The following is a 12,327-nucleotide window of genomic DNA, read 5'->3' as shown; positions in this document are numbered from 1 at the left end:
AAGTTTCATATCTATCTTAATAGTAGATTATTTTCTTTTATCTATGAAAATAGACACACTTCATCTGACATTGAAAACATTAAATTGATAACCATGTCACTGCTTCCGTCACAGTCAATGTCAAAAATACAACTTTAAATCATGGCGTGTAAACCGAAAATCAAACCTTTCTCTATACATCCGCTGGGCATTATGATGATATGCCTCGGCTGTGCCATAGTGGTGTTCGTGCACAATATGGCGTTGTTGAAGGCCGACGGCGGCGGTGATGAAGATAATAAAGAGGGTGACGATAAGCAAGAGGGTGACGATAAGAAAGGTGGTGGCGCGAAGAAAGGTGGTAGTGCTTGGTGGAACGATGATAAGAAAAAAGGTACAGATTTTATTTTGGATCTGTATATAATTTTTTAATAAAAATGAAAAAAAAAATCAAAGTCCCGGTCTCATACTACATTTATACAGGGTGGCCCATCGAAAACGTTCCGCAAGGCATAACGGCCAGGGTAATTTTTTTCAGAAAATTCAAAAACACGTCGTCAATTTTGTTTGTGAGGGGGACAACTTTTGCCCCAAAAATAATTGCAAAATCTTCAACCCTCTAAGCGGAGGTGTCATCTCCCAATTTTTTTTCAAATGGGAAGAGGGATCAAAGTTGCACCGCAATGAAAATGGCTTTCTATTCTCTATATTTTCCCAGAGTCATTGAGAAAATATGAAGGATTGAAATTTGAAAAGTTTATTTAAACATTTATCAGAGTAAATGATAAGGATAAATTCCTTCGACCAATTTGCTGTTTTTTCTTATTATTTCTAGATGTTTACGCATTTTTTCACTTACCATAAGGTTGAACGATCAGGTGAGGTAGTTGCTAGACAGCTGTTCCTTGAGTTGTGTGTTGAAGTTCTTCTCAATATCGTTAAACTTTTTAACAGTTATGGTGTACTCACTTGCGGAAATAATCGAACTTTATTTTAAAAATAATGAATGTGGCAATCGGTTTGCGCAGATATTCAATGAACGCCATCCTGACAAACACCTTTATGGCAAAATTGTTCGCGAGTTAGTAGCAAAATTTCGCGAAACTGGTTCAGTTATGAATAAAAAGAGGTAGAGGAAAAATGCTGTAATAAATGAAGCTATGGAGGTATTCGTATTGGGTCAAGTTGTCATAGATAGTACGCTGAGTACAAGAAAATTAGCCAATGAGACCGTGAATCGTACAAGCGTCCAAAGGATATTAAAAAAACACAAGTTCCACTCGTACAAAATTCAGTTGGTACAAGAACTCAACGAAAACGTTTTAAAATAAAGTAAAATAAAGTTTATTTTTTAAATAAAGTTCGATTATTTCCACTTTTTCTGCAAGTTGAAAAGATCTTCAACGCAAAAGTCACATTAACTACATGAAAACTACGTTAATAAACTATGTACTGATATTATGAATAATTTTCCTTAGTATGAGGTGTAATGGAGATAATATGATGTAAATATTATATTTAAAGCCATATTTCTTCTGTTTTCTTAAATACATTATGTGTTTTTAAAGCTTCAACTTATTATAACCTCACCTCAAACCTTTGACATTTGAAAGTTACATAAACTACACCCTCCACATAAACTACATTAACTACATGTAATGTAGTTTATGTAGTTTTTAAAAGTAACATGTAGTTTTCCGAACCCTGGTCACAGAACAGCTATCTAGCAACTACCGCACCTGATCGTTCAACCTTGTGACTAAACCGATTTTTACAAACAAAGCGGGAAAGTATAGAGAATAGAAAGCCCTTTTCATTGCGGTACCACTTGACACCCCTTCCCATTTAAGAAAAATTGGGGGATGACACCCCCACTTAGAGGGTTGAAAATTTTGCAATCATTTTTGGGGCAAAAGTTGTCCCCCTCACAAGCAGAATTGACGCGTTTTTGGATTTTTCGAAAAAAAAGTACCCTGGCCGTTATGCCTTGCGGAAAGTTTTCGATGGGCCACCCTGTAGTTTTGATATAAAGGGTATAGCCGGATTAATACAGGAAATCTGCCCCCGGGGGCTTTTTTGACTCGCACTCAGGGGGTCGATTTGGTGTCGAATCAAAATAATTCACCTAAATTTTTAGCTCTTTAACTCAAATGGTTTTCGAGATTTTCAAAAAAAACTGTTTTTTTTTCAATTTTATTTTTATTTTCTGGAGATAGAAAATAATATGATCATGATTCTTAAACAAAAAGCCGATTTTTAGCGAAGGAAAGAAAATTAAAATCTTCATTTTTTTTAACATTTGTGCAATATGTCACTCACTAAAAATCGTCAGAAAATGTCTTTTATACTTCTTTACACTCAGGAATTTTTTTAGAATTTTTTGAAGTGGCGGAACAATATGAAAAAAATTAAAAACTCATTTTTTTCTAAAATCTTCTCGGACTTATTTTTTTTATAATAATCTTTATGTATAGTTCTGACAAGGATGTATTTTTAATGAAAAAATATTTTCTACGCACTTTTTTAAACTAAAAAAAATATAAGTTATTTAAAACAGAAGATTTTATTTCATTTTTTTTTATTTTATTGTTATTTTATGATTTCATATTTTTTGTTTATTCTTCATTTTAGAAGAAGAAGCAGCTGAAGAAGGAGGAAATGAAGAAGCACCGGCTGAAGAAACCGAAGGTGGTGAAGAAGAAGGATAGCACATACAGAATATTAATAATATTTTGGTTTCATCAATAAATTTGGGCAAACAGATAATCAAATAAAACATTAGCATTAGACATATACATGTATGATTTTTTTTGAATGTTAGAGAAAAAATACCAAGATTTTAGATTGCATTGGAGAGGGGAATGAAACCACCCCTGTATGTACTTTTTTAACAAACTGTGGATACTAAAAAAAATAACTACTCCATCTGCATCGATACTCGCCCAAAAAATCTTTCAAATCGGAAGAAAGTGAAAAAAGATCGATTTTGGACGAGAATTTTTTTGAAATTTTCCAAACACACTTTAAATCGTCTCCTTAACGAACACCTCAGTAGGCTGAAGCTGAGAAACACCGGCGAAGGCAGATTCTGTAGGAAAAATGGGGAAACACCAGAACACCTTATCATTGAGTGCGCCGAGACGATGACCATTCGTGCCATGAACTTTGGTACGGCTGATGTCGATGATGGAGAGCTGGCCTCTGTAGAGCTGTCTCAGATACTGGCTTTTGTTAAAGCCCTGAGGCTGTATGATGAATTATAACTCATTATAACGCAAGAAAGGGGAACACACAATCAGGGGTGGATGGGCCATATGGGAAAACTGGAAAATTCCCGGTGGGCCGGTGGGAAAATGGGTCTGTAAGCTGGTCCCGATCAGAGCTCAAAAAACATTGATTTAGCAAAAATTAAATGGTTAATATTCTAACTAAAGTTACCTAAGATTCTTAGTGACAGCCTAACTAACTAATCAGTTAGATCAATATAATCGTCAGTTGCTTTTAAACATAAACACCAATTTCTAAAATAACTATTGTTAGATGTCTTTCTCTGAGACACTTATAATTTTAATAAACATCTGTTTGTTGTTCCGTTTGAAATGTTTTATTATACAAGGTGAGTCTATAAGTGCACTTTATTTGTGCTGCTTTGTGCAAATATTTTCAGGGCTGGTAGATATGAATAAAAAAGCTATATTATCTTTACCGTGTTTCAAATAAGTCCAAAATAACCGAGTTATTAAAGTTTGAAATTTAAAAAAAATGATTTATTTAAAAAAAAATTGTTACCGAAATTTTTCTGTATTTGCATCTCATTTTGTGCCGTAATATCAAAGATTAAGAAACTATACCGTGGGAACATTTGCGGTGAACAGGTTGAGTTCTAAAAAATTTTCTAAAATATACACGAAAATTTAAAAGAAAAAGCACGATTTTCAACATCTTTTTGTGCAAAAACTTCATAGACGTGTTCCTGGGGTCGAAATATACCACCCCTGAAATTATTTGCACTTATTAAGACTCATCCTGTATAGTTTTAGCACTATTCTTTTATTAATAACTAAATAACGAATAAAGACTCCGGCAGGCGTACAGTAGAAAAAAGAGTGAACATCATCTAAATAGTCTCGATCTAAATGTATACTATAAAAAATATGGTAGCGCAGCTTTACAACTGGGGGCTTCGGTGCAATACTTTTCGAGCTCCTCTGAAAAGTAGGTCTCCAAAATCCAAATATTTTTATTACGGGCCGTAACATAGCATCTACCTCAGGGTATTGCCTAGGTTTTTTTCGTTTGAGTCATGGCATTATCATACAAGATGCCAAATGTAGAAACAAGTAAAAGTTACGTGATAAGAATTATACCAAAGATTAAAACACGTATACACGACGAGGCTGCTGCTGTACCAAAAAAGAGAGAATTTCTTTCTACAATGTGTAAGAAAGTATATCCCTGAAAAGCTAAAAATAATGTATTTCACAGAGGATTGGGCCAGCTAAACTGAATGAATCAAGAAGTCCTAAAGTTTCTCAAAATCATAGCATATTCAAGATCAAATTACCGTTATCGATAAAGGAAATAAAACAGTAGAACTCTGTGAAACTAAGCTATTTTTTTGTAGTAAAAATTCAGATGTCCGACCTGATATTGATTTTTATAAAAATTTGATAAAGACAATTTCAATATTTTTAAAAAATCAGAGGCAAAAGAGATTTTTTCACCGTTACTTATATAGGGTGTTCGAGAAATAAGTGCAAGCTTTTACTTTGAAAATTTAAACAAAAAATGATTTTTTGCTTAAGTTTTGAGAACCTCTGGATGTTTTCTGGATTTTTTCCTATGTAAATTTAATCTACTACCTATGTTGCCATATTATCAAGAAATTATGTTTTTTAACTTGAAAATAAAAAAAAATCGATAATTTTTTTCAAAAAATTCCAAATTTTCGCAAAAAAAAACACAGGCGTGTTTCTGAGGCCGAAATATACTACCAATTAAAATACTTGCACTTATTTCTGGGACACCCTGTATATTAATAAATAAAATATGGTCATTTTGTTTTTGTGGATTCGGGCCGGTTGCCTGTTATTCCCGGGCCGGTTTCCACTTCCCTGCACACAATAGATCTGTAACTACAATCCACCCCTGCACACAATAGATCGGTAAGGTCGCGGTGATTAACTCCCCTCCTAAACATTCTACATTCTATATCTCATAACTGTCTACTCTCAATAGTACATTGTATCCCTCAAAGTTTCCAAAGAAAAATCTTAGCGTCTGTAATAAAAAACAAAACAAACAAACTTTTAAAAAGATAATAAAACTCCGGTGTAAAATATCTAATTTTCTCCCAGTGTCGTTTATAAAGTATTAATAAAAAAGTAGCCTGTTCATGCATACAAACTATCGAAACTGTCCACACTTTATGATAATGCAGAGCTGGTTTACTGCCGAGAATATCTCTGCCACAGGAATTTAAATAAGACGCCGACAGATGTTCATAATTCAGGAGAACAAACATTTCTGTATATTTACCGTCAACAGCAAACAAAATAAACAAATATTTTAGAGAATAATACGAGTATAGTCGTTTTTCCGGGGGTTATGTTGCATTAAAAAAACGCGTATATTGAAACGACCTTTTCACTTCATAAACTCTACAGGGTGAGCTTATACAGGGTGTCCCGGAAATAAGTGCAAGTATTTTAAAAGGTGGTGAAAAAAACATTTTTATTTTTTTCTCTTTACCATTTGTTAACCATATAGTTATTTCACTTAAGTATGAATAAATATCATTAACTAAGTAAGAAGCTCAATTTTGGCATACAGGTTGATTCTAGGGGGTAGAGGTTCGATAAGAAGGGATTTTTCGAAATTCCAGTTCCAAGAGGGTGAAACCACCCCTCAAATATTACAATATTTTTTATTTAAAAAACGGTCAAGTTTCCGAAAAAACGCTATTTTAAGATTTTTTAAAAATATATACAGGGTATTTCGAAAAATCTGGTCATTGATTAATCACGATCCTGCTTAAAGCGCATGACGTAAAAAGCTGATTTTTGGAAAACAGATTGACTTTAGGGTGTAGAGGTTTGATAAGAAGGGATTTTTCGAAACTCGTATTCTAAGGGGGTGAAACTATCCCTCAAATATTAAAATATTTTTTATTTAAAAACCGGTGAGTTTTTCGGAAAAACTCTTAAACACGTATATTTTATTTTGTTGTTTTACATATTTTAAGATTTTTTATAAATTTATACAGGGTGTTTCATAAAATATGACCATTGAGTAATCACGATTCTGCTTAAACTGCTTGACGTTTAAAGCTGATTTTTGGCAAACGGATTGACTGTGGGGTGTAAAGGTTCCATAAGGAGGGGTTTCTCGAATCTCAAATTCCAAGAGGGTGAAAACACCACTCAAATATTACAATATTTGTTACTTAAAAAACGGTTAGTTTTTCAGGAAAACGCTTGCACAAGCATAATTTATTTGGTTTTTTTTACATATTTTGAAATTTTTTAAAAATTCATACAGGATGTTCCAAAAAGTTGGGTAATTTCTTAACCACGATTCTGCTTAAACTGCTTGACGTAAAAAGCTTATTTTTGGCAAACGGATTTTTCGAAAGTAAAATTCCAACGAGATGAAACTACCCCTCAAATATTACCAAGTTATTTAATAATATCGCCATATTGTTTTTTCTCATGCTGACATAAATGTGAGAAAATTTTATACAGTTTGTATGTTAATGGAAATTCTTGCTTTGCTTTATCATCACCATTACAAATAATTAATTCGACGCGACCGAAGTCGCTGGTACACGCTAGTACCGTATATAAAAATGTAAGCTACTAAGCTACTAGCTAATAAAGAACAAAATAATTTTTCATGGCGACCCAAAAAAAATTCTGTTTCGCCACTGTAACAGCCAAAACGATAAATTCTCATAATCAACTACACTTGCTACAGAGAATCCTGTATAATAACCTTTTCCGTAAAAGTATAACGAAGCCATTGAAAAAGAACTGTTATTCTTTTGTCCCCTTTTAACAAGATATTACAGAAAATATAACGAGCTCTACTTAGGAAAAGTTTTAAGCCAGATATGTATGTCTGGTTTTTATTTTTAAAACGTCTTTTAACTGAAATAAAAATCCAGGTCAACATTTAATTTATAAAAATACAGTAGAAGTTGAAGTACTTAAGTTATTATGAGTAATTTCCAGCATACTGTATTTCCAGTACACTAGTAGTAGTGGTTATCCAGTTCCAATTTATTCAAACGTTATTAGTTATTATACCCCAAGTTATTTCTGTTAATTCACTAATTTCCTAATATAGTTTTGCCATCTTAGATTTGGACTTCTTTTAGTTCTCTTAATTCCTCGTGGATACGATGCTGTAATTTTTTTGGTCCATCTGTTGTCCGCCATTCTTGCCAGGTGTCCTGCCGGTCATGGCTGGTAATACACGTTGGTCAAATATTTTCTTGTTTAGATAAAGTGGCATTCTAGATTTGAATATGATTGAGTTTCTCCAATAAGTACTCCATGCTGTGGTGTTTATCAACGACATTGCAAATCTAGACATTAGCGGTGAAATCTGCCTCTTTGCGGACGACACTAGTTTCACTTGGAGTGGCCCAGATGTTACGGTACTATGTAGTACTATATCCAGTGACTTACGCACCATTAAATCTTGGTGCGATTCTAATCTCCTATGCCTCAACCTATCCAAAACTAAAGTTTGGTCATACAACCTTTTGTACATTATAACACCACTATTGACGTCTACTACTTGTTGTAGAAAACTCGTTAAAATGGGACTTGCACATCGAAGCTTTATCAAAGGAACCTCTGCCTGTTTTGCACTAAGATCAGTTTCTAAGGAACTTAACTTATCAACCTCTAGAATAGCCTACTATGCCCTTTTTGAGTCACATCTTCGTTTTGCCCTTCCATTCTGGGGTACTTGCTGCGCAACAAAATTTGATCGTATTTTCAAACTTCAAAAAAGAGCAGTTCGATATTTATTGGAACTGAACAGTAGAACTCACTGCCAGAATTTCTTTGAAAATTTCAAAATACTGACTCTTCCTTTTTTATTCATTTTTGTGAATATTTTATTTTCATTTTTGTGAATATAATATTTTTTTTATTATTTGTATTAATTTAATATTTGCTGTGCTTTTGATTGTTTTCCAAATGCTTTGTCAATGAAGCTATTTTGGCATTTTGCACAATAAAGCCGTTATTTATTTATTTATATTTATTTAGCTTAATTCTTCTCTTGATTTCTGGTAGTAGAGATCCCGAGCTTGGAGAGCTATTATTTCCAGTGTTGTGTTATTTACTACAACGTTTTTTCTTTCCATTAGTTTGTTGCACATTACTTTAGTTTTTGCTAAATTCATTTTGAGACCCACTTTAATGCTGGCTGTATTTAGTTCGTTAATTTGTGTTTTTATTCTCCAGGACTATTGGCTGTTAGTATTATGTCATCAGCGAATCTTAGATATTTAAGATATTCTCCATCTATTTTTAATCCTTTGTTGGGTCCAGTCTAGTTGACGGAAGATCTCTTCTAATGTTGCTGTAAAAATCTTGCCAGTTGGGAACTCTTGCCAGTTGGTTGTTTTATATATCATTACTCTTGCTTTAGCTTTTTTGTATACAGGGTGGGCCACTGAAAACTTTACAATGGCTATAATTTTTAAACCAAAAAAGATATGAAATAAATAAAAAGTACCGTTTCTATAATATCGAGGGGGAATACATATGACGTATTTTTTGAACCACCCCGATCTACCCCTTAGGCGGTACCCCTACTCACTTGAAAATCTTAAATGGCAACACCTTACTTGTGGCGCCTTTTTAGAAAGCCCATGAAAAATGCTAAACGATGATCATAAAGTTTTTAGGGTGAAATTGGAAAACTACCCCTTACACGAAGAATTATGTGGACATTAATGAAAAAAGTGATTTTTTCAGCATAAGTTACAAATTGGGACCCAGCTAAATGAGGCAAATGAGGTATTTTTCAAACCACTTCGACCCACCCCTAGGTGACACCCCCTCTCTTCTAATCTCAAGATAGCGATACCCCACTTGTAGACTTTTTCTTGTGGGGTTAATCCATAATCTACAAGACAAAACCAGGTTCGTTGCAAGAATTGCGGCAGAGGAGAACTGAAGCATGTCGAGAGACTTTCCAAAAAGTAAGAGAAGAATTTGAAAATCGTTTGTATTTTTGTATGGAACAAAACGGCTGTCATTTTGAGCAATTGTTAAAATAAATTATAATTTTAAATTTCTTTCAAATTGTCACACCTGCATTTCTTATTACTACTTACCAGTAATTAAGTTGAAGTCTGTATGACCATCGTTTAGCAATTTCAATTAGCTTTCCAAAGAAGTGTCACAAGTGGGGTATCGCTATCTTGAGATTACAAGTGAGGGGGTGGAACCTAGGGGTGAATCGGGGTGGTACGAAAAATACCTCATTTGCCTCATTTAGCTGGGTCCCAATTTGTAACTTATGCTAAAAAAATAACTTTTTTCATTAATGTCCACATAATTTTTCGTGTAAGGGGTAGTTTTTCAATTTCACCCTAAAAACTTTACGATCATCGTTTAGCATTTTTCATGGGCTTCCCAAAAAAGCGCCACAAGTGGAGTGTTGCCACTTAAGATTTTCAAGTGAGTAGGGGTGCCACCTAAGGGGTAGGTCGGGGTGGTTCAAAAAATACGTCATATGTATTCCCCCTCGATATTATAGAAACGGTATTTTTTATTTATTTGATATCTTTTTTGGTTTAAAAATTATAGCCATTGTAAGTTTTCAGTGGCCCACCCTGTATATTTGCGAGAATTTCTATTTAAGGCCTGTCAATACCTTGTTTTGCTAGGGCTTCTGTTATGCTTTAGGATATATCGCGTCGAAAGCCTTCTCAAAGTCTACAAAGGCTATGGCTAGTGGAAGTTCGTATTCTTTTGTTCGGCTGATAGTTTCTTTTAGCGTTTGTATTTGATCAATCGTGCTGAAGCCGCTTTTAAATCCTGCTTGTTCTCGTGGTTGTGCAGCGTCTAGCGTGTTTTGTATTCTGTTGTTTATTATTTTTGTGAATTTCTTGGATATTACTTGTAGCAGGCTTATTGATATATAGTTTCTGATCTTCTTTGTTGCCTTTCTTATGAATTAGTATTAGATTGGCGCTATTCCAGTCTTGCGATGTATGTTTTCTCCTTAGGCTGTTGGTGTCCATATTTGTTAGAAGTTCTTCTACTAGCGTATTTAAGTATTTCAGCGGTTATTCCGTCATTTCCTGCTGCTTTTCCATTTTTTAAATCTTTAAGTGTCTTTTCTATTTCTTCCACGAGAACTTCTAGGGCATAGTCTTGTGATAGAGGCAGTCTTTCAGATATATGCTTTCTGGGGCTTTATATAGGTCGCTGTAGAATTTTGTTGAAAGTTTGTGTTTTGTGTATAATATAATCATAGTATAACCTATGATAAATATTTTAAGTACTTGAGTTATTATGAGTAATTTTAATCCAAAGTTCTAAAATATATAAACCAACTTTTATTTTATCTCCATTAGAACTTCCGGTTTACATAACCTTTAAATATAATTATACAAAATTGAAATACATTTTACATCTCTGTGTTCAGTGCTGTGGCTTCTTTGCTTGCCTTCTGAAAACAGGAAAAGCCATTTAATAACAAAATTAAGAATATCAAATTACATTAGCCAGTCTCTTTTGATGTATCCTTATTGTTTCCAAGGCGTATCCGTTACGTCCATTAAATTATTTTAAGAGTTTACTTAACGCAAATGGCCTCGACAACGCGGGACTTTGTATACAGGGTATCCCAATGACTACTATGTATCTTTGGTTTGGTTTGCAAAAGTGCTTTCTTTGCCCATCTCATCAAACTTTAAAAAAATAAACACATTTTTTTCAGATATTTTAAGAATCGTTATTGCGACTTGAATGAGATTTTGAGTGTCTATGTTGTGCCTACTGCTATAACAGTTGAGTTTCACAAAAATCAAGAAAAAGTACGGTAAGTACTATGTAGGTTATGTAGGTACCATACCTACATAAATTGTGTCCAATCAACTTAACTTGATTCGAAAAACACGTAATAGTTCTATGTCCACGGAATATTAGGACACCCTGTTACATTATCATACATCTTACATTAGTGTGCAATGCAACGTACTTTGTTTGGGTTATTAAAAACTTCTTTGAAAAGCGTTATAAGACAACGACAGGTAATCCATTGTACAAATTTACAAGCAAAATGTAAACTTATCGCTATGTGAAAAATATAAATCTATGTTTGTTTGTAATTGTATGTTTTATGCGAAAATAAAAAGTAGAGTTTCATATTCATTTATTTAACAAAAAAAACTCCACACCATCCACAAAGTCATTATTTATTCATCAAGTACCTCGTTAGCTTGTTAATGAGACTTAATTAGAATTTCTATACCATATTCTGCTTTATATTAAAATTTTCTATCTCAGTCACTAAAGAACTATGGTATTTAATATATTAAACAGTAAATTTAATACTCGTAAATTGTTTTTTAATTACGTTATATGTATAATTTTGTTATAATATTACTCATAGGACATTAAAATATTACCATTTAGGTATTATTAGGAATACTAACGTCAGGGCAACAACTTTAAGTAAATTCGATGCCCTATAATATTTTATTTTTATCGATATAATATGTTTTTTATTGAAAATTTCTTCCTATTGATATTTCTAGACATGTACAGGTCATTAGTGCCATAAAAAAAGAACTGTCAATTACTTTTTTTCTATATATAACCAGTAGCAATCAGTCTCCATTATTTTTATATCAATGGAAGCCTTTCCACTAAATCATATAAATAAGTATAGAGTCCCGAAAAAAACAGGCATAGTTTATGGATATAGAATTGGAGAAATCCTTAGATCATTTCATGTATAGATGTGACTCTTCTGTTGGTAGGGTCTGAAACCAAGATAAATTACGTTGTGAAGTAAATTAAAAAAAAACGGAAGTAGAGTAGATACAAAGATAATTAAATTAGAGAAAAATATCGCTTTTCTAAACTCCAAAAGCGTTATGTTTCGAAATCTAAAAATATTATACAGGGTGTCCCAGAAATAAGTGCAAGTATTTTAAGGAGGGTAGATCTCGATAAAAGAAACATATTTTCTGTTTATCGTTTTTTAAATAAGTCCAAAATAACGGAGTGATTTTACTTTAAAAATTTACAAAAAAATGATTTTTTGCTGAAATTTTGAGAACCACTGAATCTTTTCGAAATTGTCTTTCTT

The 12,327-nt window shown here is 33.1% G+C and overlaps 2 protein-coding genes across 3 annotated transcripts in view; one reads left to right on the top strand and one right to left on the bottom strand.

Moving 5' to 3' along the window:
• Positions 1–12,327, bottom strand: part of LOC115887926 (oxytocin receptor-like) — a 169,519-nt gene that overhangs the window by 122,463 nt on the left and 34,729 nt on the right. The window lies entirely within an intron of this gene.
• On the top strand, positions 108–2,774 carry LOC115887928. The gene is made up of 2 exons (XM_030907461.1): positions 108–373; positions 2,611–2,774. Exons 1-2 carry the CDS (start codon positions 142–144, stop codon positions 2,685–2,687), a joined length of 309 nt encoding a protein of 102 aa, XP_030763321.1. The 5' UTR covers positions 108–141; the 3' UTR covers positions 2,688–2,774.

The sequence above is a fragment of the Sitophilus oryzae genome, unplaced genomic scaffold (genome assembly GCF_002938485.1).
Source record: "Sitophilus oryzae breed Bouriz unplaced genomic scaffold, Soryzae_2.0 scaffold_682_pilon_pilon, whole genome shotgun sequence".
Classification (NCBI taxonomy): Eukaryota; Metazoa; Arthropoda; class Insecta; order Coleoptera; family Curculionidae; genus Sitophilus; species Sitophilus oryzae.
This window is presented reverse-complemented; position numbering and strand designations above follow the sequence as displayed.

Excerpts from the sequence above, each read along its gene's own strand:
- LOC115887928 (XM_030907461.1), top strand. The coding sequence starts at position 142 with ATGGCGTGTAAACCGAAAATCAAACCTTTCTCTATACATCCGCTGGGC. Across the intron at positions 374-2,610 it reads GAACGATGATAAGAAAAAAG|AAGAAGAAGCAGCTGAAGAA; the intron begins GTACAGATTTTA and ends TCTTCATTTTAG.